Source organism: Macaca mulatta, chromosome 19, assembly GCF_049350105.2.
Source record: "Macaca mulatta isolate MMU2019108-1 chromosome 19, T2T-MMU8v2.0, whole genome shotgun sequence".
NCBI classification, from domain to species: Eukaryota; Metazoa; Chordata; class Mammalia; order Primates; family Cercopithecidae; genus Macaca; species Macaca mulatta.
The window spans coordinates 49,164,699-49,189,934 of NC_133424.1; the positions used below are offsets into that span (position 1 = coordinate 49,164,699).

The 25,236-nt window shown below is 50.6% G+C and overlaps 2 protein-coding genes across 9 annotated transcripts in view; both read left to right on the forward strand.

Moving 5' to 3' along the window:
* The window catches only part of SIPA1L3 (signal induced proliferation associated 1 like 3), a 308,912-nt gene that overhangs the window by 190,068 nt on the left and 93,608 nt on the right, over window positions 1-25,236 (forward strand). For all 8 annotated transcript variants that reach the window (XM_028839531.2, XM_028839535.2, XM_077982387.1 and 5 more), the window contains 4 exons: window positions 7,445-7,633; window positions 8,575-8,749; window positions 13,647-13,750; window positions 17,420-17,577. In XM_028839531.2, coding sequence (XP_028695364.2) covers window positions 7,445-7,633; window positions 8,575-8,749; window positions 13,647-13,750; window positions 17,420-17,577 — 626 coding nt within the window. The remainder of the gene's footprint in view (window positions 1-7,444; window positions 7,634-8,574; window positions 8,750-13,646; window positions 13,751-17,419; window positions 17,578-25,236) is intronic.
* Window positions 1-25,236, forward strand: part of C19H19orf33 (chromosome 19 C19orf33 homolog) — a 231,429-nt gene that overhangs the window by 9,328 nt on the left and 196,865 nt on the right. The gene's annotated exons all lie outside the window — the stretch shown is intronic.

Genomic DNA, 25,236 nt, shown 5'->3' on the forward strand with positions numbered 1-25,236 from the left:
GGGCGTGGTGGCGGGCGCCTGTAGTCCCAGCTACTCGGGAGGCTGAGGCAGGAGAATGGCGTAAACCCGGGAGGTGGAGCTTGCAGTGAGCTAAGATCCGGCCACTGCATTCCAGCCTGGGTGACAGTGAGACTCCGTCTCAAAAAAAAAAAAAAAGAGAATACAATATATAGGCAGGCATGGTGGCTCATACCTGTAATCCCAGCATTTTGGGACGGGAGGCTAAGACAGGAGGATTGCTTGAAACCTGGAGTTCAAGACCGGCCTAGGCACCACAGTGAGACCCTTGTCTCTAAAAAATAAAAAATACCAGACTATAGCATTAGGAGAAATACCTAATGTAAATGATGAGTTAATGGGTGCAGCAAACCAACGTGGCACATGTAATACCTATGTAACAAACCTGCTCGTTATACACATGTACCCTAGAACTTAAAATATAAAAATTAAAAAATATATATATATTAGACTATGCCACACATACTGAGAGTTGTGAGACTTTAGTGCATGGATACTGGGTTATATAATTTTTTTGCTGTGATTTCCTGTTCACTAAGTTTGAAACTGGCTTGATGCCATTCCCAGTGTATACCTGCTCCCATCTACTTCCTACCCCCAGCACCTACAAAACTAGCCGTGGGGGACTCTGGTCCATCCCAGGTGACAGCACGGGGACACTTTGGGTCTCACAGCCACAGGCCTGGGATCCATCCATTCCATAGACGTTTGCTCAGTGCTCGCCCGTCCCAGCTCTATGCTGGGCATGGAGGGTACCATAGCACACAAGGCAGCAAAGATATTCAGGGGAGTGGGTCTTTGAGGAGGAGAGAGCAGGACACCAAACACCTTAGCAAATTACGCTGTTGGTGCTGCCTATAGTGACAAGGTGGGGAACGAAGCAAGGAGTGATGAGTGTGGCAGGTGCTTAGATTTTTAACAGGAAGGTCAAGAGAGGCCTCACTGGGAAGGTAACGTTCTAGTAAACCTAGAGAAGGGGAGAGAGAGCCGTGTGGACAACTGGAAGAAGAGCATTCCAGGCAGAGGGAACAGCCAGTGCAGAGGTCCTGAGGCAGAGCCATGCTCCATGGGTTGGAGACCTCATATGAGTCCTAGTTTGGCCACTCAGCAGTTCTAGAACCTTGGGCACATGGCTCATTTCCTCTCGGAGCCTCAGTTTCCCTCTTGGAAATTCTTGGCTTGCAGAACTGTGTTGTGGGCTCGGTGAGGTTGCACATATCAAGCAGGCAGTGCTGGGCCTGACACTTGACGGAAAATAATTATGAGCAGTACCACTGTCGCAGCGGACGTTCTTTCCCAGGAGGTCAGAGGCCCATTCTGGGGAGCATGGATTGAGCTCACGGATGGGGTTCTGTCCTTCTCATGTTCACACACACATGCCTTGGGGTCCTGTAAACCAGGGCATGGGGGCCAGAGCGAGAGGTCTGGGCTGCCTTCCAAGCCAGCAGGCCTGCCCCAGATGGCCGCCCCTGGCTGCCAAGCGACAGTCTCGAGTGGACCCGCATCTCCCAGCAGATGGGATATGAGCATTGTCAGTGCCAGGCTCCCCACCGAGGCAGGAACAGACTTGGAGCTGGGCTTTGGCACCGCTCATCCAAAACCCAGAGAGCCTGGACAGGACGAGCACCAGGCCAGGCTGCCCTGTCTCAAGCCCCTTCACTGGCACTGTCTCACCCAGGACACTGAGGAGGGAGTGGGAATAGCAACCAGCCAGGAACTGTGTGGCCCCGCCCAGGCCCAGTGGTTCTCATTGGCCTAGCACACATGAGTTTTTGGACAGGCTTTAGTTCTGATAGGGTTAGAGATTTGGATTTTTATTTTATTGATTTTTCTTTTTTATTTAAAAAGTACCAGACGCTTATTGTTAAGAACTTAGACAATACATAAGTATGCAAAGTAGAAAAAGGAAAGCTTTCATTAAGTGAAAAAAGCAAGTGTTTGTTCAGTAGGTACATCTGATTGTGTGTGTGTCTGTGTGTGTTTGCTTATTTATTTTTGAGACAGGGTCTCACTCTGTCCCCCAGGCTGAAGTGCAGTGGTGCAGTCATAGCTCACTGCAGCCTCGAATTCCTGGGCTCAAGTGATCCTCCTGCCTCAGCGTCCCTAGCAGCTGACACCACAGGCGTGCACCACCATACCTGGCTAATAATTTTGTTTTATTTATTTTTTATTTTTTTTATTTATTTATTTATTTATTTATTTTTTTTGAGACGGAGTCTCACGCTGTTGCCCAGGCTGGAGTGCAGTGGCGCGATCTCGGCTCACTGCAAGCTCCGCCTCCTGGGTTCCCGCCATTCTCCTGCCTCAGCCTCCTGAGTAGCTGGGACTACAGGCGCCCGCCACCGCGCCCGGCTAATTTTTTGTATTTTTAGTAGAGACGGGGTTTCACTGTGGTCTCGATCTCCTGACCTTGTGATCCGCCCGCCTCGGCCTCCCAAAGTGCTGGGATTACAGGCTTGAGCCACCGCGCCCGGCCTGTTTTATTTTTAGAGATAGAATCTCACTATGTTGCCCAGGCTGGTCTTGAACTCCTGGGCTCAGGCAACCCTCCTCCTTTGGCCTCCCAAAATGCCAAGATTACAGGCATGAGCCACTGCACCTGGCCATGTGTGTGTTTAAATGAAAAATCTCCAAAGCATATTGTTAAGTAGGGGGAAAAGCAAAAAAATGTAGCTTCCTGCTTAAGGTTAAAAAATTTAAAACTCGTCTAGGTGCAGTGGCTCACACCTGTAATCCCAGCACTTTGGAAAGCCGAGGGAGAAAGATTGCTTGAGCCCAGGAGTTTGAGACTAACCTGGGCAACATAGCGAGACCCTGTCTCTATTAAAAATAAGTGAATTGCCGGGCATGGTGGCTCACGCCTGTAATTTCAGCACTTTGGGAGGCCTACGCAGGTGGATCACCTGAGGTCAGGAGTTCGAGACCAGCCTGGTCAACATGGCAAAACCATGGGATGGGAGGTTTTACTAAAACTACGAAAATTAGCTGGGTGTGGTGGCACACACCTGTAATCCCAGCTACCCGGGAAGCTGAGGCAGGAGAATCACTTGAACCCAGGAGGCAGAGGTTGCAGTGAGCCAAGATCACACCATTGCATTCCAGCCTGGGCGACAAGAGCGAAACTCCGTCTCCAAAAACAAATAAAAAAGAAAAAATTTAAAACTATTAACTATGCATGTGACTTTGTACATAAACATTTAACACTCATCTACAGATAATAGTGGTTAACACACATTGAGCTCTTACTCTATGCCCAAGATACAGCGCTAAGCATTATACACAGATCTTTTTGAATCCTTTCAGTGCCTTGAGGCAGGCATTTTTATCCCCATTTTGTCAATGAGGTAATAGGGAAATTAAGTGGCTTGCCCAGAATCACACAGCTAGGGAGGAGCTAGAGCTAGAATTCAAATCCAGGCAGACCACCTCCTAAGTAACCTCCTAGGAAATGCTCTTGAAGGGTACACCCACCGCCCAGCACAGTCAAGCGGGGAGCGCGTCTGAGTCAGGAGTGAGTGGGGATAACCTGTACCAGCTGGAACCTCCTTGCTCGCGTGGCACTGTGTGCCTTTCATGGCTTAGTTGATTTGTTGCCCTTGACCAGCTGATGCCAGATGTTTTCAGGCTCTGAGCAGAGGAGGGCTGTGATCTGACTCGGGCAGCTGTAGAAGGAATGGACTGGGGACAGGGCAGGGGCAGGGAGACCTGGAGGAGGCTGCTGTCCAGGTGAGAGGTGATGGTGGGGGTGACCAGGTAGAGAGTGAGGTGGCCACTCATGACCTGCCAGTGTCGCACTTACTGTCCCCAGTGCAGAAAGAGCTTTTCAAGTAGTGCGAGCTGATGAGGTGGTCAGAGCCAAAATATGACTGTAAGCCACCGGTCTCCAGGGAAGAATGATTTCTGGTCCATGCTGTCCCTCATTCCCAGCAGAGGGCACTGTGGGACAGTGTCAATGGGATATAAAGACACTGATCCTGTTGGTGCCTTAACTGAAACCCACAACCCCAGGGCCACCCAGATTGACAGGGCAAAGCCCCTGACACTATTGCTTTTCATGATCGGTTTCAACACTACCCTGCTTGTGATGAGAGAGATTTGTTTGTTATTAATTACCGGGGCCAGAAGTGGGATCATTCTATTCCTTCCACACATACCTCTTGCCCAGGTGCTATTTGGCAAGGGTGGCGGGCTGTGTGCTTAGAGGCGAAGTCATGACATGTTTTTTTTGCCACCTCCTGTGTTTTTCGACTTAGGCAAGCATGTTTTTGCAGTTAATACTTATCCTTCTTAGTCTTGTTGTTGTTGTTGTTGAGATGGAGTCTCACTCTGTCGCCCAGGCTGGAGTGCAGTGGCACAATCTCAACTCACTGCAACTTCCGCCTCCTGGGTTCAAGTGATTCCCCTGCCTCAGCCTCCCAAGTAACTGGGATTACAGGCATAAGCCATCATGTCTGGCTAATTTATCTATTTTAGTAGAGATGGGGTTTCACCACGTTGGCCAGGCTGGTCTCGAACTCCTGGCCTCAGGTGATCCGCCCGCCTCAACCTCCCAGAGTGCTGGGATTACAGGCGTGAGCCACCAGACCTGGCCTCCTCTTTAGTCTTTAGACCACAGCCCCAAGTGTACTTTGGGTGCTTGTAACAAGCCCCCTGGGGAGGGATTTTTCTTGTGCATTCTTGGTGTGGTGCTGGTCCCGTGCGTGGCATGACCTGGTGGCCAGCAGCATGCTGTGGCTACAGGTACGAGCTGGTGTTAGTGAGGATGTGGAGCAGCAGGGGCTCAGACAGGGCTGGTGGGGTGTAAATTGGTACAACCACTTGGAAAACTATTTGGCAGTTCAGTAAAATTGAAGATTAGCATGCCTGGTGGTTTAGCAATTTCTGTCCTAGGTATAAAACCAAAAAAAAATGTGTTCATGTGCACTGAGGTGCTTCTGTGAGGGTTCCTAACAGCACTGTTCACAGTTGGCAAATACTGGAAGCAGTTCTGGTGCTTATCAACGTGAAAAGGACCAAACCTATCAAAGTAAAACGTCAGCCTCTCGCAACAGCGTGGCTGCATCTCACATATGTAGGATTCAGAGAAAGAAGCCAGATAACAAAAGAATACAAACTGCCTGGCTGGACGCAGTAGCTCACACCTGTAATCCCGGGACTCCGGGAGGCCGAGGCGGGAGGATCACTTGAGCCTAGGAGTTGCAGACCAGCCTGGGCAGCATAGTGGGACTCTGTCTCTACAAAAGATATACAGAATTATCCAGGCATGGTGGCACATGCCTATAGTCCCCGCTACTCAGGAAGCTGAGGCAGGGGGATCTTTTGCGCCCAGGAGGTCGAGGCTGCAGTGAACCGTGATTGTGCCACTCCATTCCGGCCTGGGCAACAGAGTGAGACCCTGTCTTCAAAAGAACAAAAGAATAAAAAAATACAAACTGCATGAAGTTCAAAAATAGAAATAAATGATAAATGATGGTGTTGAAAATCAGGATATAGTTACCTTTGGGGAAAAAGAAGGGGGTACAAAAGGGCTGTGGGTGCTGGAAATGCATTTCTTGATTTGGATAGTGATTACGCAGGTATTCACTTTGTGATAATTTATTTGGCCTCACACCTATGTTTCTTTGTGGTTTTTTTTTTTTTTTGAGATAGAGTTTGGCTCTTGTTGCCAGGCTGGAGTGCAATAGTGTGATCTCAGCTCACTGCAATCTCCACCTCCTGGGTTCAAGCGATTCTCCTGCCTCAGCCTCCCAAGTAAATGGGATTACAGGCATGCGCCACCACACCCTGCTAATATTTGTGTATTTAGTGGAGACGGGGTTATACCACATTGGTCAGGCTGGTCTCAAACTCCTGACCTCAGGTGATCCGCCCGCCTTGGCCTCCCAAATGGGGCTTTCCTTTTATTAGAGAGAAATCTGCACCAGAAGTCCTCACCAAGCACAATTCCCCTCACGTCTTATTGCCTGGAATTGGTCACATGGTTGTCTATAGGAAAACCTAGGAAAGCAACATCTGGGGAATGGGAATGAGATGGCTGTGACTGGCTTTGTCCAAAGGTTTTCATCCCTAGCTGCCCATCAGAAGCACCTGAAATGGATTAAAAATATGCCATGTATACAAACATGCATGTCTGGCCCCATCCCAGACCATCCACATTAGAATCACTGGTGGCGTTTTTCTTCCTTTTTTATTTATTTCTTGAGACTGCGTCTTGCTCTGTCACCCAGACTGGAGTACAGTGGTGCAATCTTGGCTCCCTGCAACCTCTGCCTGCCGGGTTCAAGTGATTCTCCTCCCTCAGCCTCCCAAGTAGCTGGGATTACAGGCACATGCCACCATGCCTGGCTAATTTTTGTATTTTTAGTAGAGATGGGGTTTCACCATGTTGGCCAGGGTGGTCTCAAACTCCTGACCTCAAGTGATCTGCCCACCTTGGCCTCCCAAAGTGCTGGGATTACAGGTGTGAGCCACTGCACCTGACCCTTTTTTTCTTTTCTTTTCTTTTTTTTTGAGACGGAGTCTCGCTCTGTTGCTCAGGCGGGAGTGTAGTGGTGTGATCTCGGCTCACTGCAAACTCTGCCTCCCAGGTTCACACCATTCTCCTGCCTCAGCCTTCTGAGTAGCTGGGACTACAGGCACCGGCCACCATGCCCGGCTAATTTTTTATATTTTTAGTAGAGACAGGGTTTCACCTTGTTAGCCAGGATGGTCTCGATCTCCTGACCTCGTGATCTGCCCACCTCAGCCTCCCAAAGTCCTGGGATTACAGGCGTGAGCCACTGCGCCCAGCCTTTTTTTTTTTTTTTTTTTAATTTGATGAAACTGGTCGGAAACCAGTGCCACAGTTCAAGATCCAAGGTGGTGCCAGTATTCAAGGCAGGCGGGTGTTTTACATAAGCATTTACAGGAATGTGTACATAATACAGTATTACTGTAATAAGGACAAGAGCCCACATCCTCTTGGTAGGACCTGTTTTCTTCATTATACTCCCTACTACCTTACATAATACTTCTCTCCGATTCCAGTGTCAGCTCCACAAGGACAAGGGTCTTTGTTCATTGCACCTAGAATAGGACTCAGTGTCTCAGAGGAGGCACTCAGCCAATATATGTTGAACAGATGAAGTTAGTTTACATTATTGTCTCATTTAACCCTCCCAACACCCCTTCAAGGTTACAATACCATCCTGTACCCATTTCACAAAAGAGCAAGCTGAGGCTCAGAGATACGAAGTCACTTGGTCAAGACCACACAGCCAGGCGGCAACAGGTTCAAGTTCTGGCTCAGACCTAGGACTTTCTGACCTTAGAGCACAAACTTCCAATCATCACACATGTCTCTTTCAACACAAGATGTCTGTCGTATGCTGTCATCCCTTTCTAGGTCCCAAGAACCCCTTAACCTTCCCTTCTCTCCCTTGAGTAGCTCATCACCCTGCGGGGCTCCATCCTGGAAGATGCCACGCCCACAGCCACCAAGCATGGGACCGGGCGGGGCTTGCCCTTGAAGGATGCCCTGGAGTACGTCATCCCCGAGCTCAACATCCACTGCCTGCGGCTGGCCCTCAACACCCCCAAGGTGACAGAGCAACTGCTGAAGCTCGATGAGCAAGGGGTGAGTCAGGGGCTGGAGGTCAGGGCGCTGCAGGGGCAGTAGCTTGCAACCCCACTCCTGGTACCTTTTTCTATCTTGGTCACATCCTTTTTTCTTTGCAAGTAACAGAAACCTACTTAAGCTGGTTTCAGCAAAAGGAGGGATTTGAATCAAATTCTAGTGGTGCCAAGAGCAGGAATGTAACTGGGTCTCCTAAAGGAGGGAGATCGTCTGGGGGTGAGATCGCTGCTAGGTCCCCATGTGTGCTGCGTATATGTGTCTGTGGTGGGGGGTTAGCGTCTTTCCTCCCCGCTCCACACGCTGGCTCCCTCTGCTTCTCTCGCCTCTCCCACAGCTCCCAGTCTGTTAGAATTCCAGCCACAGGCAGACCCCAGCAAGCTGACCCTGGTCACAGGAGAGCCATCAATTGGGCTATGCGTAGGTCAGGTGGCTGACCGTGGCCCAGTCACCAGTGACCAGGGGAATCCGAGATACCTAAAGCAAACATGGTTGTTGGGAGCCCACTCCCTAAAAAAGCTATTGACTATAAGCCTTGAGCCCTCCAGATTTTGCTTTTGCAGAATCTCAGCCCATCCCAGTCCACCTACTGTGGGAAGCATTCCACCTACTGTGGGAAGCATTCCACCTACTGTGGGAAGCCGGCCAAGGCAACAGTCTCTTTCATGCAAGCGTGGCATCACCAGCCATCCTCCACCCGCCATAGCGAGAAGAGGCAGCCTGGACACCTCGCTGTGCTTCTGTGGGAGGGGAGAGAGGGAAAGGGACAACTGGGACATGCCGCCATGCCCCAACACTGTTTTCCTCCCTGTCTGGCTGTGGCTCTGGGTTCTCGAGTGGTCCCAGCAGCTCCCAGGGCTGAAGGCCTCAGACATACCCCTTGCTCCCTTCCCTCTGCCATCTCTGCCTGGCCTGCCTCCACAAAGCCACTCTTGCCTCTGCAGCTCTGCCGGAAGCACAAGGTGGGCATCCTCTATTGCAAGGCCGGCCAGAGCTCCGAGGAGGAGATGTACAACAACGAGGAGGCTGGCCCCGCCTTCGAGGAGTTCCTCTCCCTCATCGGCGAGAAGGTCTGCCTGAAGGGCTTCACCAAGTATGCTGCCCAGCTGGACGTCAAGAGTAAGTGGGGGGCCAGTTAGATCACAGTGAGCCACCACTGCACGCCCACTCAACGGGCAAAGCTTAAAAGGTCTGGGGATGCCAGGGTGGGGACGTGGAGCAGTGGAGCTGTGGAGCTCTCAGACTTGTAGGAGCACAAATAAGTGTAGCCATTTTCTTTTTTCTTTTTTCCTTTTTTTTTTTTTTTTGTTTTGTTGTTGTTGTTGTTGTTGTTTTTGAGACAGAATCTCACTCTGTGGCCCAGGCTGGAGTGCAGAGGTGTGAGCTCATCTCACTGCAACCTCCACCTCCCAGGTTCAAACAATATTCTCCTGCCTCAGCCTCCCGAGTAGCTGTGACTACAGGTGTGCACCACCACACTTGGGTAATTTTTGTATTTTTAGTAGAGATGGGGTTTCACCATATTGGCCAGACTGGTCTCGAACTCCTGACCTCAAGTGGTCCACCCACCTCAGCCTCCCAAAGTGTTGGGATTATAGGCGTGAGCCACTGCACCTGGCCATGTGCAACCACTTTGGAAAACGGTACAGCACATTCAAATCCAGTTTGAAGAGACCCTGCTCTGTGACTCAGCTTTTGCACTCCTAGGTATGCACTCTGTCTAATGCACACATGCACGGCAGGAGAGGACTGAATATCCCTAATCACCGGCACCTCGGTGCACCCAATGCACACTGGCAAGGTTGTGGTGTGTTCACCCAGCGGAGATGAACTGGCACCAAGGGCATCAGCGTGGAGGAGAGCTGCATGCTTCGTGCTGTGCAAAGACAGCAAACCTCAGAAGAGTGGGACCTGAATGATGCCTTTCACATAACTATATATATATATATATATATATATATATATATATATATATATATTTTTTTTTTTTTTTTTTTTTTTGGAGACAGAGTCTCCCTCTATTGCCCAGGCTGGAGTGCAGTGGCCCAATCTCAGCTCACTGCAACCTCTGCCTCCTGGGTTCAAGGGATTATTCTGCCTCAGCCTCCCAAGTAGCTGGGACTACAGGTGTGTGCCACCATGCCCAGCTAGTTTTTGTATTTTTAGTAGAGATGGGGTTTCACCATATTGGCCAGGCTGGTCTCAAACTGCTGATCTCGTGATCTGCCTGCCTCAGCCTCCCAAAGTGCTGAGATTACAGGTGTGAGCCACCGTGCGGGCCAATTATCCTTTTTTATGGAGACAAGGTCTTGCTATGTTACCCAGACTGGTCTCAAACACAAGGCCTCCAGGGATTCTTGGCCCCCAAAAGTGCTGGAACTACACATATGAGCCAAAACTAGCAAACAAAAATCTGGCAAAAACCAGCAGGCTCAGCAGGATGACTCACACCTGTAATCCCAACACTTTTGGAGGCCAAGGCAGGATGATTGCTTGAGGCCAGGTATTCAAGACCAGCCTGGGCAATAAAGCAAGACCCTGTCTCTGGAAAAAAAAAAATCCACCAGCCATATATTGTTTGGGGGTATGCTCTTATATAGTGGAACTCTAAAGAAAAACAGAGTCAAGCATGGTGGCTCATGCCACCAGGTTTGGGAGGCTGAGGCGGGAGGATTGCTTGAACCTGGGAGTTTGAGACTGCAGCGAGCTAAAATCATGCCACTACACTCCACCCTGGGCAACAGAGCAAGACCCCATCTCAAAAATAAATAAATAGGCTGGACGCGGTGGCTCACGCCTATAATCCCAACACTTTGGGAGGCTGAGGCAGGCAGATCATGAGGTTAGGAGCTCGAGACCAGCCTGGCCAATATAGTGAAACCCTGTCTCTACTAAAAAACACAAAAATTAGCCGGGTATGGTGGTATGGTGGCGTGTGCCTGTAGTCCCAGCTGATCAGGAGGCTGAGGCAAGAGAATTACTTGAACCCAGAAGGTGGAGGTTGCAGTGAGCCGAGATTGCACCACTGCACTCTAGCCTGGGTGACAGAGCGACACTGTCTCAAAAAAATAAATAATTAGGCCGGACACAGTGGCTCACAGCTATCATCCCAGCACTATGGGAGGCCAAGGCAGGTGGATCACGAGGTCAAGAGTTCGAGACCAGCCTGGCCAACATGGTGAAACCTCATCTCTACTAAAAATACAAAAAATTAGCCGGGTGTGGTGACACATATCTGTAATCCCAGCTACTTGGGAAGCTGAGGCAGGAGAATCGCTTGAACTTTGGAGGCAGAGGTTGCAGTGAGCTGAGATCACACCACTGTACTCCAGCCTGGGCAACAAGAGCAAAACTTTATCTCAAAAAAAGAAAAAAAAAAAAGAAAGAAAAAATATATTTGTGTATGATGTATAGGATCAAAATGTTTCATGAGCAGTAGTTAGGTGGGTGGATGGGTGATGTTCACAGGTGTCACAGCTCCCTGGGGAATGGACTGCCACTGTCCTTGGGGGTGAGTTTTCATCGGCTGGGAGTGAGAAGGCCCCGAGATGGCTCAGTCAATTGCTCTGCCCCACACCTCACCAAGACTCGGTTTGCTCTTCTAGAAAACGGAAGCCCAGATCAGGAGACAAATCTTAGAGAAGTGAAGTGTTAGGCCGGTGCCTGAGGCCATCACCACCTTCCCCTCCTCCCCTGCTAAAGGAGGCTGTAGGAGGAACGAGCATGATATTATGCCATTTGCTAGTTTCGTGATCTTGGACAGGTGGCTTTGCCTCTCTTGACCTCAGTTTCCTCATCTGTAGAGTGAAGGTAATAATTGCACTTAACCTTGGAAGCACAGTTGCACGGTGAGGGTTCCGTGGGACAGCATTGCCCCAAACATCCTGAGCCCTCCCTCTGTGCCAGGTGCTTCCCAGAGCTCTGCCAGTGTGGGTGTCCCCCTAGGCGGGCAGGGAGGCAGCAGGCCTCACTGGGCTCGCCTGGCGTGGAGGAAGCTGGCAGGTGTGAGTGTTAGTATTGTTTGTTTTTTTTTGGTTTTTTTGTTTTTCATTTTTTTGAGACAGAGTCTTGCTCTGTCACCCAGGCTGGAGTGCAGTGGAGCGATCTTGGCTCACTGCAACCTCCACCTCCTGGATTCAAGCGATTCTTCCACCTTAGCCTCCTGAGTAGCTGGGATTACAGGCGCATGTCACCAAACCCAGCTAATTTTGTATTTTTAGTGGAGATGGGATTTCACCATGTTGGCCAGGCTGGTCTTGAACTTCTGACCTCAGGTGATCCACCCACATCAGCCTCCCAAGGTGCTGGGATTACAGGTGTGAGCCACCATGCCTGGCCAGGAAGTGCGTTCTCGGAGAGGACCCTGGGAAGCGTAGTGCTCCTAGAAGTAGTCTCTCCAAATTACAGGCAGGGATGGTCCTGGCTTGAGCAGACACCTTGAGGTTACCTGGCTCCCGACCTGGCTCTGGCACTGGCAGCTGTGGCCTCAGTGTCCCCACCGGACACTGAGGCAGCATTGAATATTGTTAAGAACAGATCTGGAGGCCGGGCACAGTGGCTTACGCCTGTAATCCCAGCGCTTTGGGAGGCTGAGGCAGGTGGATCACCTGAGGTCAGGGGTTCGACCAGCCTGGCCAACGTGGTGAAACCCCGTCTCTACTAAAAATACTAAAATTATCCAGGCATGGTGGCAGGCGCCTGTAATCCCAGCTACTCGGGAGGTTGAAGCAGGAGAATTGCTTGAACCCAGGAGGCAGAGGTTGCAGTGAGCCCACATTGCCCCATTGCTCTCCAGCCTGGGTGACAGAGCAAAACTCTGTCTCAAAAACAAACAAATAACAACAACAACAACAAAAACAGATCTGGAGTCCGACAGCCTGAGTTCTGATCCAGACTCTACCACTTAGTGCAGCGTGACCTTGGGAAGGCACTCCCTCTCCATGCCTCCGTTTCCCCCTCTGAAACATGGGCTCAATAAGTAGGTTTGCCTCTTCCTGGTCATAACCCTCCCTTCCTATTAGAGAGAACCCATATCCTGATTCTCAGTGATAATCATTTCTTTGCTTTTCTTCATAATTTTGCTACTTACGTACGCATCCCTGACTGGTATACTCTGACCTGCTTTTGCACGTCACATGAATGGGATCATGCCGTGTGTGCTGCTTTGTGTCAGCATCTTTCACTCAACATTCAGAGGATTCCCCCAAGCCACAGCCGTGACTCGTTCCTTTTCCTGGCTGTATATTTTTCCACAGTGTGAATTGACCAGTGTGTTCACACATTCTTGTGACTGACACGTGAAGCTTCTTATACCCATATCCCAGGACACGTGGGCATGATTTCTTTGGGCTGTGGTCCGAGGAGAGGAAGTGCTAGGTTTTCAATGAAGCCCATCTTCAGGCTTAAGAGAGATTGCTAAAAAGTTTTCCGAAGTGCTCGGACCGCGTTACACACCTAACCAGCCACCTCAAGGGTTCCATTTGCTCCACATCCTCACCAACCTTTGGTGCTGTCAGACTTTTTAATTTTTACCAGTCTGGTGGGTGCATAGCAATGAGGTTTCCTTTTTATCTAAATGTATTTAATTTTTTTGTTTTTTTTTTTTTTGAGACACAGTCACCCTGTTGCCCAGGCTAGAGTGCAGTGGAGTGATCTTGATTCCCTGCAAACTGCAGCTCCCGGGTTCAAGCGATTCTTCTGCTTCAGCCTCCTGAGTAGCTGGGACTACAGGTGCCCAACACCACGCCTGGCTAATTTTTGTATTTTTAGTAGAGACGGGGTTTCACCACGTTGGCCAGGCTGGTCTCAAACTCCTGACCTAGATGATCCACCCTCCTCAGCCTCCCAAAGTGCTGGGATTATAGGCATGAGCCACCGCGACTAGCCAATGTATTTAATTTTTAAGAGTGGATTGAAGTGAAAGCACCAAGTTAAAAACCAGCACAGATGGTACGTGGGATATGGCAAAAACCCAGAGGTTTTGGAAACATGGTCCTAACTGGCATTTCTGTTTCAGCCGACTCCACGGGAACCCACTCCCTCTACACGACGTACCAGGACTACGAGATCATGTTCCACGTCTCCACCCTGCTCCCTTACACCCCCAACAACAGGCAGCAGGTCAGTGATTTTCAGCAGAGGCACGGCTGCTGGATGTTGACTGCCCACCCACCAGCATTGGCCCTCCCAGTACCGTCCTGTGGATCATATGGAGGCCCTTGGCCTTGGAGGCCATCTTTACCGTAGTCATTTTCCCTGGGGGTTAGAGACCAGGCCAGGTGTGGTTCGAGATGTCACTTTGGCCCCAGTCTTTCCTGCTGCTCTTTGGGCACCCTGCTTGGCCCCAGCTACCCCGACTCCCCTCCAGGGCCTCTTGAGTCATCACTGGTCTTAAGAAGAAGAGTGAATCAGTCAACATTATTTTGACTGCAAGTAACAGAAACACCAAACTGGCTTAACTAGAAAGAGATTTACTCGGTTATATAACTCTTAAGATTCTGGAGAGGGCTGGCCTCAGGTCTGGTTGGATCCAGGGACTCCAACAATATTAGGAATCCTCCCCATTTCGCACCTCCGCTTTTCTTTGCAGCAGCTTTATTCACAGGTGCAGGGCAGAGACACCTCCTTGTAGCCACAGGCTCACATCCTACCAGCTTAGCCACCCCAGCAGGAAGAGTGCTGTTCTTTCCAGTTGTCCCGAAGTGTTTCAGAACTGTCTCATTGGACCATTCACATGCCAGTCTCGGGGCCTGGGGTGGGGGTGGAAGGGGCAGACTGGCTAAGCCGGAGGCTCATGCCCACCCCAGAGAGGGTGAGTGGCGCCAGCTCAACTTGAAACATGGACGGAGGTTGGGATGGTGCTTTCCCAAACTAGGTGGGTGTGGCTGCCAGGAGGAGGCAGGGATACTCGGTGGGCAGCACCACCAAACACCCATTGCCAGGAGGCTGCAGCTGTGACCCCGCTCCTCTCCTGGACTCAGCTTGCAGGCTGGGCCCACAGAGCAGTTCTTCCAGTTCCTAATGAACGGAAGCCCCAGAGTGTTGACAGTTTAGGAAGTAAGTGTACATGTTTTCCCATTTGGCACAAGTGACATTGTAGGCCAAAAATGGTCAAATATTGATTTCTTAAGGTTCATCTAAAAACATGCTATTAACAGCTTTGGTCTTAGGCCAGGCTTGGTGGTTCATGCCTGTGATCCCAGCACTTTGGGAGGCCGAGGCAGGCAGATCACCTGAAGTCGGGAGTTTGAAACCAACCTGGCTAATATGGTGAAACCCCGTCTTTACTAAAAATACAAAAATTAGCTGGATGTGGTGGCGTGTGCCTATAGTCCCAGCTGAGGCACAAGAATTGCTTGAACCCAGGAGGCAGTGGTTACAGTGAGCTGAGATCGTGCCACTGCACTCCAGCCTGGGCAACAGAGCAAGACTCTGTCTCAAAAAAAAAAAAAAAAAAAAAAAAAAAGGCTGTTATCTCAGAATTAGACCTGAATTTGAGTTCTTTCTTTGCTACTTCCTAGCTGTGTGATCTCGAGTAAGTGATTTCACCTCTCTGGGCCTTGAGTCCCTCCTGTGTAAAATGGTTAGAATGGTAGTGCCCCTGTCTCAGGGTCATTGAGAAAGGTCCATACACTCCTGCGGCAACTGGAGCGTGACAGGGCCCGACACGCAGGAGGGGTTCAGGGAGCAGTAGCCGTTCCTGAGTAAGTGGGAGGCGTGCTGGAGAAAAGCTTGAGTCGTAAAGAAATGGGTTAGAATCCAGGCTCTTTCCCTCCGTCACTACATGACTTAGGGAAAATTACTTAACCTCTGTAAGCCTAAGTTTTCTCATCTGTAAAGCGGGGCAAAGTGAGTTAACACTTCTCGGGGTTGTTAGGAGATTCATTGAGAAGATAAATTGAAGAGACGGCTGTACAGTGTTTAGTACAGGACCAGCCATAGTCAATAGCTACTTTAGCAACTTGATTTAATGCCACTTAAAACACACATAAAGAACTAACCATTCAACAGTAGGAGTTGAGCTGCAAAGCGTGTCTGGAGTTCATGCTGTGAGCCACGTCACTTAGAGCTCCATGGGACTCTCGTCCGTGGATCTCCTGCATTGGCAGATTCCTTAACAGTTATGTGAATACTAGAACTGTGTAAATAAGAACGGTATAATAGGCTGGGCGCGGTGGCTCACACCTGTAATCCCAGCACTTTCGGAGGCCAAGGCAGGGAGATCACCTGAGGTCAGGAGTTCGAGACCATCCTGACCAACATGGAGAAACCCTGTCTCTACTAAAAATACAAAATTAACTGGGCGTGGTGGCACATGCCTGTAATCCCAGCTACTCAGGAGGCTGAGGCAGGAGAATCACTTGAACCCGGGAGGCGGAGGTTGCAGTGAGCTGAGATAGCACCATTGCACTCCAGCCTGGGCAACAAGAGCGAAACTCCGTCTCAAAAAAAAAAAAAAGAAAAATAACAATATAATATCAGCAAATAAGCCAAACACGGTGAATACAGCGTCACCTGTGAAGATAACAGAGTCTTCCTCGGAGACTGACCAGCAGGGGAGAGAAGGTGTATTAGTCCGTTTTCACACTGCTAATGAAGATTTACCCAAAACTGGGTAGTTTATAAAGAAAAAGAGGTTTAATGGACTCACAGCTCCACATGGCTGGGGAGTCCTCACAGTCATGGCAGAAGGCAAAGAAGGACCAAAATCATGTCTTCCATGGTGGCAGGCAAGAGAGCTTGTGCAGCGGAACTACCATTTTATAAAACCATCAGATCTCGTGAGACTTGTTTACTACCACGAGAACAGCACGGAAAAGACCCACCCCCGTGATTCAATTACCTCCCACCGGGTCCCTCCCACAACGCATGGGAATTATGGGAGCTACAATTCAAGATGAACTGTAGGGTGGGGACACAGCCAAATTGTATCAGAGGGTGAGGGTCCCATAGGGCACTCGGAAGCCACAGCCGTCTTGACCTCAGTCAGGGTCCAGGGAAGGGGTGGCGCCATAACTGGCCCTGCCAGTGACCTGGGATCTGACTCTGCCATTGTCCCTGAGTGTGGCTTTGAGCAAGTTGAAGGGCACCAGCCTGTGCTCTCTGGATCATATTTATTGAGCACCTCCTGTATGCCAGGCACTGTGCTGGGTACTGAGGGTACAGCGGTGGGCATTGAACAAAATCCCTGTTCTCATGGAACTGCCACTTCAGTGGGAAGAGACAGGAAACAAAAGGAAGAGGGGAAAACTGTCTGTGCTGAGTGTCAATAAGTGTTAAGTAATGGGGACAGGAAAGCAAAGATCAGGGAGTGTTGTGGTGGGATGATGTTGGATAACGTAGTCAGCAAAGGCCTCCCTGGGAGGGAGGTTTCTGCAAGACCAGAGGAGGTGAGGAAGGAAGCCACGTGGGGACTCAGGAAGAATGTTCCTAGCAGAGGGAACAGAGGTGCAGAGGCCTCAAAGAAGTGTTTCTGGCGTGGTTGAGGAGCAGCAGGAGGTGGGTATGGCTGCAGCAGAGTGAGCAGGGGCCATGGGGAATGTCAGAGAGGTGACGGGGGCCTGCCGGGCCATGGGGAATGTCAGAGAGGTGACGGGGGCCTGCTGGGCCATGGCAAGATGTTAGTCCTTTATCCTGAATGAGAGGGAACCACAGGAAGCTCGTTTCTTGGGCTGTGTGTGAGCAGGGAGCGGGAATGGGGGTGGGTAAGGAGCTGTGGCAATGGTCCAGGCAGGACCCCTCAGGCCAACCTGTGACACGTTCCTGTCCCCCTCTGTTGCCCTTTCCCAGCTGCTACGGAAGAGGCACATAGGGAACGACATCGTGACGATCATCTTCCAGGAGCCTGGCGCGCTACCGTTCACCCCCAAGAACATCCGCTCCCACTTCCAGCACGTCTTCATCATTGTCCGAGTCCACAATCCCTGCACTGATAACGTCTGCTACAGGTATGCCCCGCCACACCCGGTCCCCAGCAGTGCACGGAGAGAGGGGCAGGCAGCTGGCCCGAGTGGGTCCCAGTACGGGGCCCCCCACCACCTCACATGTTGTGCTTCAGGAGGAGAGTGCAGCGCACACTCCCCACACCATCTCAGAGAGTGGTTTTCTGCCAGAAAGGGGCGTGGCTCCCCGGTTTTGCTAAGGAAACCATCAGAGATTTGTATTTGCTTGTAATCTTTTGTTTCGAGTGACAGAAGACCCATCTCAATGTGGCTGGAGACAAAAAGACAGTTGTGTATATAAGCTCTCAAAAATGGCACGGTTAGGCCTGGCTGGATCTGCCCCCCTCTCCTGGGGGTCACCTTTCCAGCAGCTCTGAGGTGAACATCCTGCCAGCCACAAATCCCCCAAAATGAGAGCTTTTCTTTCCCAGGAGTTGCATCAGAAGCCCCTGAACTGGGGCTCACTGGCCCAGTTGGAGTTGTGTGCCTGTCCTAGAGCCAGAATCACCAGCCAGGCCTGGGCACCGGGCTTCAAGGACCGAGAGGCACGAGTGATGGCCCAGAGGAAAGTCGGGGGGAAGCAGGGCCTGCCTGTGGAGGTGGGCCCTGCTTTGGAGGTAGAATTGAGGTTTTTGTTGTTTAGGGTTTTTTTTTTTTTTTTTTTTTAAGACAGGGTCTTACTCTGTTGCCCAGGCTGGAATGCAGTGGTGCAATCATAGGTCACTGCAGCCTTGACCCCCTGGGCTCAAACGATCCTCCTGCCTCAGCCTCCTGAGTAGCTGGAGCTACAGGTGCACACCCCCATGCCTAGCTAATTAAAAAAAAAAATTAGTAGAGATGGGGTCTCTCTGTTTTACCCAGGCTGATCTTGAACTCATGGCCTCAAGCGATCTTCCAGCCTCAGCCTCCCAAAGTGATGGGATTGTAAGTGTGAGCCACCGCACACAGCTGAGCTCTTTTCCTACCTGTACATGAAGTGCTTTTTGTTCTTTCTGACGCTCCATATTCCATTGTATGGATGCGGGGTCATCTCCTGTCCTCTACTGATGGGTATTAGGGTTGTTGCTTGATGCAATGAACAGTCTTATTTATAGTCTGATTGTGCCTGAGTCCAAGCATACAGCTGTAAAAGAAATTCTAGAAATGGAGGTGCTGGAGCAGAGTACGTATATATATGCACTGATAGTCGCTGCGGAATTACCACGGGTCTACCAGCTGTCTCCCTCGGCTGGGCGAGGGAAGGGAGGGGCATCCCAGCCTGCAGCACTGGCTGTCAAGCACTGCTGTGCTGCACGTGTTGCCCACTGGCTACTGGGAGCCAGCACACTGCGTGGCAGGGGCCTCCTTCCAGGCATGTCCCGGGACCTAAGGCCCCCTCTCCCCCTGCCCGTCGGTTCCTGGAACATGCCGCAGCAGCTAGAGTGCCTGCGCCTCAGGCCCTTTGTGGGGCTGAGGACTAATCTTAGATGAGATGGGAGATATTTACACACATGCACATGCATGCATGCACAGGCAGATGCACACACACACGCACACATGCATGCACACATCCATGCACACGCACACATGCACGCACATGCATGCACTCGTACAGGCACACATAAATACATGCACACACATATGTGCACACACATACATGCACTCACACGGCACACAAACACATGCACCTATGCACACACATACGCATGCACACACATACATGCACACACATGCACACGCACACATACACATGCACACACTGGAAAAGGAGGCAGCCTTCTTAGGATGCATCACAGGTGAGGGGTTGAGCTGGTCGGGGGGGTGACTTTCTCTTCTTCGTCCCCACTCTGACCTCCCCTCTCCTACTGGGGTCATCACATCAGCCTGCAGCCAACCTCCCACCCTTCCAGGCCCGCCTCTGCATGGTCTCCAGAGTGATTTCTTCTCTCTGACACACAAACCTTTCTTTTTTTTTATAATTTAATTTAAAGTATTTTTATTATGCAATATTTTAAACATGCAGAAAATCATTTAACAGACACCCATGTGCCCACCGCCAGCTTTAACAGATGTTAACATTTTGCTTTGTTTGCCTCAGCTCTCCCTCTTTCCTTCACTTTTAAAGAAAGAAAATGTTAGAGATACAACCGAAGCGACTCCTCAGCCATCACCCTGCCTTCCCATCCCTCCTTCCCCACAGGCCGCTGCTCTCTGGACAGACCTGACCCTGCCTCTCGCCTGTGGAGGGAGCCTGACCACAGCTCCCCAGCTTACCTTCTCCTGAAACCCCCAACTCCTGGCCCCCAACTCAGTGAATTTCTGATTGTCCTTCAAGACTGAACTCAGGGCTAGGTGCGGTGGCTCACACCTGTAATCCCAACAGTTTGGGAGGCTGAGGCAGGCAGATCACCTGAGGTCAGGAGTTGGAGACCAACCTGGCCAACATGGTGAAACCCCATCTCCACTAAAAATACAAAAATTAGCCAGGTGTTGTGGCAGGTGCCTGTAATCACAGCTGCTCCTCTGAAGGTTGAGAGAGGAGAATCGCTTGAACCCAGGAGGCAGAGATTGCAGTGAGCCAAGACTGCACCACTGCACTCCAGCCTGGGCGACAGAGCAAGACTCCATCTCAAAAAAAAAAAAAAAAAAAAAAAAAAACACTGAACTCAGATGAGCCTCTGACATCCTCCAGTGGTTCCTTACCTGCTCCAAGTGCCATTGCCCAACATGTTTCTGTCATAGCACACATCACACCATAAAAATGATATGATGGGCCGGACATGGTGACTCATGCCTGTAATCCCAGCACTTTGGGAGGCTGAGGCAGGAGGATCACTTGAGCCTAGGAGTTCAAGATCAGCCTGGACAACATAGGGAGACCCTGTCTCTATAAAAACAAATTACAAATTAGCCAGGCATGCTGGCATGCACCTGTAATCCCAGCTGAGGTGGGAGGATCACTTGAGCCCAGGAGGTCAAGGCTAGAGTGAGCCCCACTGCACTCCAGCCTGTGTGACAGAGCAAGACTCTGTCTCAAAAAAAAAATTACATGGCTCTTGCCTCCTTTGACAGTAACCCCATCCCATGTCATGTTTAGCTTCCTGTATCTGTCACAGCACAGAGCTGGGCACATAGTGGACCCTAAAGCCATCTTTGCTTGCTGGAAAGACGCCTGGCCCCAGTGTTGTAGGCACTGAAAAAATAACGGTTGAATAAATAATTCTGAGTGTTGTAGCAACACTTATTGCCCTCCAGTGTTTAGGTGGCCACCAGGTCACCTCGTCTCCTGGTTGTGTCGTGAGTTGTCATCCTTTCTGTTTCAAGTGTGCCATTTCCGAATGACCACCCGCATCATCCCTGCAGCCTGTGAACTCTCAAAAGCCAGTCGCTCCCACTGGGAAGTAAAGGACCAGCTGTTTTGATGGCTCAAAAACCTTCAGCCGTTTGCAATTTTATGATTCGTAAAATCATGAATCAGGAATATAGGAAAAGCCAAAATCTGTCACTGTAAGCAGCTAAGTGCTAAATTAAGAAGTTGCAAAGCTCAGCCGGGCACGATGGCTCACGCCTGTAATCCCAGCACTTTGGGAGGCCGAGGTAGGTGGATCACCTGAGGTCAGGAGTTCGAGACCAGCTTGACCAACATGGAGAAGTCCCATCTCTACTAAAAAAAGTACAAAATTAGCCAGTCATGGTGGCAAGTGCCTGTAATCCCAGCTACTCTGGAGGCTGAGGCAGGAGAATCACTTGAACCCAGGAGGTAGAGGTTGCGGTGAGCTGAGATCACACCATTGCACTCTGGCCTGGGAGACAAGAGCGAAACTGTTTCACACACACAAAAAAGAAGAAGTTGCAGAGCTCTTCATCTCTGTAAGGTGCAATCTGACTGCCCCATTCAGTAGAGAGAGGGACAGGGGAGGTCATCTCATCCATCCCCCTGCCTGGGGTAAGGCCATGCCTACAAGATTTCCCACAGAAGAAAATTTGCCTGGTGTGTGTGGCATTCTTTGAAGCATGTCCGCTCTGGAAAATGCGTTTTTCTGTTAAAGCTATGCCCACCATACCTTGGTAGAAACGTGTTTCATCTGTCCACTTTTAAACCATTACTTTAGTCAGCATGGAGCACCTGTGCTGGGGAATCCACTCAGCCCAGAGCAGTACCCAGCCATGTGGCACTCCTGGGGCATGAAGGGTCACTAGACAGTCAAGGCCAGAGATGGAGAGTGAGGAGTCTGGCCTGATCGGCTGGGGTCCTGCAGTACCTCCCTCTCTGGTCTCCTGCACATGCCCCATCCTCCCGTCCATTCTTCATGAGACAGCCACAGTGTTCTCCGCAGATTGCCAATCTGTTGTCCCTCTGCCAGCGTCTGCCTCCATTGGGAACCCAGCGAGAAGCAGATCTCCCTCAAGGATTTAACCAAAGGGAGTTGATGCCACTAACAGAGGTGTGGGGAGCTTGCAGGAACTGTGTGGGAAGATGCTGCATGCAGGGACTAGCCAGGGCAGGAGCCTTATACCCACCCCCAAAGCTTGATGGGCTCAGAGGGAGACGGGAGAAGTTTCTGAAAGCTGATGAGAGCTGTGGCCCTGGGAGAGGGGCAGCCCAACAGGAGCAGTAGCTGTAAGGGACCAAAGATGACAGCCATTGACGCTATCATCACAGCCCCTCAGGGAGGAAGAGAAAGAAATACTCCAGCCTTGGCTGGGCGCGGTGGCTTACGCCTGTAATCCCAGCACTTTGGGAGGCCGAGGTGGGCAGATCACGAGGTCAGGAGATCGAGACCATCCTGGCTAACACGGTGAAACCCCGTCTCTACCGAAAATACAAAAAAATTAGCCGGGCGCGGTGGCGGGCGCCTGTAGTCCCAGCTACTCGGGAGGCTGAGGCAGGAGAATGGCGTGAACCCGGGAGGCGGAGCTTGCAGTGAGCGGAGATGGCGCCACTGCACTCCAGCCTGGGCGACAGAGCGAGATTCCATCTCAAAAAAAAAAAAAACAAAAAAACTCCAGCCTCTCTCCTCTTGTCTTCCCATCCCCTGCCAGTGCTTCCCATTGGCCAAACTCACAGGGCACAGGAACCCAGGTGACACAGCTGGAGAGATCGTCCTTCCTGAGCACAGAGCAGGGCAGGGAATGGCAGACTGGATCAGAGGAGGCAGACGGAATCGTTTCACCACCAGATCGGATCATTAAATGGTTGCCTGCTCTCATGATAAGGATTGGAAGTGCTAACCCCCCAGGGCCCCGTGTGGCCTGGCCTCTGGTGACCTCACGGCCTCCTGCTCCTTGCCTTCTGGGCTCTGCCCACCCTGGCCTTCCCTAGTTGGCCGCTACCTGTGCTGCACCCCCTGGCTGCAGCACTCTCCCCCAGCTCTTCCTCTGGTTCCACTCAGCCCTTAGTTCCCAGCTTCATCGTCACGTCCTCAGAGAGGCCCTCCCAGATTCTCCCTGTCCAAATCAGGTCTTTCTCTAGTTTTGTCATAACCCGCCCTGTTCCCTTTCCTCGTCTTTATGAGTTTATCTCAGTGTGTTGATTTAGTATGTCCCTCCTCCTGGGCTAGAAGCTCTGGGAAGGCAGGGACCACGTTATCCCCAATGCCCAAGAGCATGGAGTCCAGGACGTGCTTGTCAAACAAATGGATGAGTGTCGCACTGTTACCTTTGTCAAGAGTTGGGGGTAAGGGGAGGGAATCAACAAAACCTGGGCAAACGTGTCATTGGGTTGGAGTTTCATGGAGTATTTTTAATCCATAATCTCTATTTTTTAAAATTACCCTACAGTTGGAAGAGAAACAGTAGGAATTCTGTCTTGACACTGTACTGACAAATAGAGGTTTTAATCAAGGATGAAAATACCATGCATTTTTAGGAAAACATAGTTAACTTATTGTATCACCTTGTGCCATTAAGAAATATAAACAGACCGGGCACGGTGGCTCACACCTGCAATCCCAGCACTTTGGAAGTCCAAGGCAAGCAGATCATGAGGCCAGGAGTTCAAGACCAGCCTGACCAACATGGTGAAACCCCATTTCTAGAAGAATTTAAAAAAAGAAAGAATCAAAAAAAAAAGAAAAAGAAACCTCGTCTCTACTAAAAATACAAAAATTAGCCGGGTGTGGTGGTGCATGCCTGTAATCCCAGCTACTCAGGAGGCTGAGACAGGAGAATCGCTTAAACTTGGGAGGCTTGAACCCAGGAGGCGGAGGTTGCAGTGAGCTGAGATCACACCACTGCACTCTAGCCCAGGCAACAGAGCGGCAAGACTCTGTCTCAAAAGAAAGAGAGAAAGAGAGAAAAGAGCAGGCTGGGTGCGTTGGCTCACACCTGTAATCCCAGCACTTTGGGAGGCCAAGGCAGGCAGATCACTTGAGGCCAGGAATTCAAGAGCAACCTGGCCAACATAGTAAAACCCCATCTCTACCAAAAATACAAAAATTAAAAAAAAAAAAAAAAAAATTAGCCAGGCATGGTGGTGCACGCCTGTAATCTCAGTTACCCTGGAGACTGAGGCGGGAGAATTGACTGAACCTGGGAGGTGGAGGTTGCAGTGAGCTGCGATCTTGCCACTGCACTCCAGCCTGGGTGACAGAGCAAGGCTCCATCTCAAAAAATAATAATGAAAGAAACATGAAGAACATAACTCACCTGCCCTCAGTGAATATTCTGGCAGGTGCCTTGGCCTTTTTGTGCACTTTTAGCAATAATCTGCCCAAAGGCCACCGAGCCTCTATTTAATTTGGTCATCAGAGCATCACATCCAAGATATTCATCAAATCTCCAAATGTGACTCATCAACAGATCTTCTCCCTGTCCGGGCTCAGGGCTCCTTCCGCCCAGAAGCCTCAATGGGTGGAGAGCCTGGTTACCTCTCCTGCTTCTGCACCTTGTACTTCTCCTCCTCCCAACCCTGCTCACTGCCAGGTTCTGACCCATCCAGGGTTGGAGTGCAGGGAGGAAAAGGGAGGCAAGGAAGTGCCATGTGGATTGCGGCTGGAGCTGGCTGGCTGCTTGCCGGGCTTTTCCAGGGCTTCCTACACAGGCAGGAGACAGATCCCAGTCCCCTCGCTGCTGTAAGGATCACCTTGGGGCTGGGCGCGGTGGCTCATGCCTGTAATCCCAGCACTTTGGGAGGCCAGGGCAGGTAGATCATTTGAGGTCAGTAGTTCAAGACCAGCCTGACCAACATGGTGAAACCCTGTCTCTACTAAAAATACAAAATTAGCCGGGTGTGGTAGCAGGTGCATGTAATCCCAGCTACTTGGGAGGAAGAGGCAGGAGAATTGCTTGACCCAGGGAGGAGGAGGTTGCGATGAGCCGAGATTGCGCCATTGTGTTCCAGCCTGAGCTACAGAGTGATACTCCATCTCAGAAAAAAAAAAAAAAAAAAAAAAGCCTTACCTAGGGGACCCCTCCTGCTGGGGGTTGGGTAGGGAGAGAATGGGGCTCACCCCCCAGCTTTCTCCACAAATTCCTTTTCTCTCTCCATAGTTTACATAGTGGGAAATGAGGTATAAGAGTTTGGGGGAATGGAGTTTTCAGATCATTTTCTCTTTTTTTTTCTTTTTGACATAGTGTCTCTCTCTGTCGCCCAGTCTAGAGTGCAGTGGCTCATTCTTGGCTCACTGTAACCTCCGCCTCCTAGATTCAAATGATTCTCCTGCCTCAGCCTCCCGAGTGTCTAGG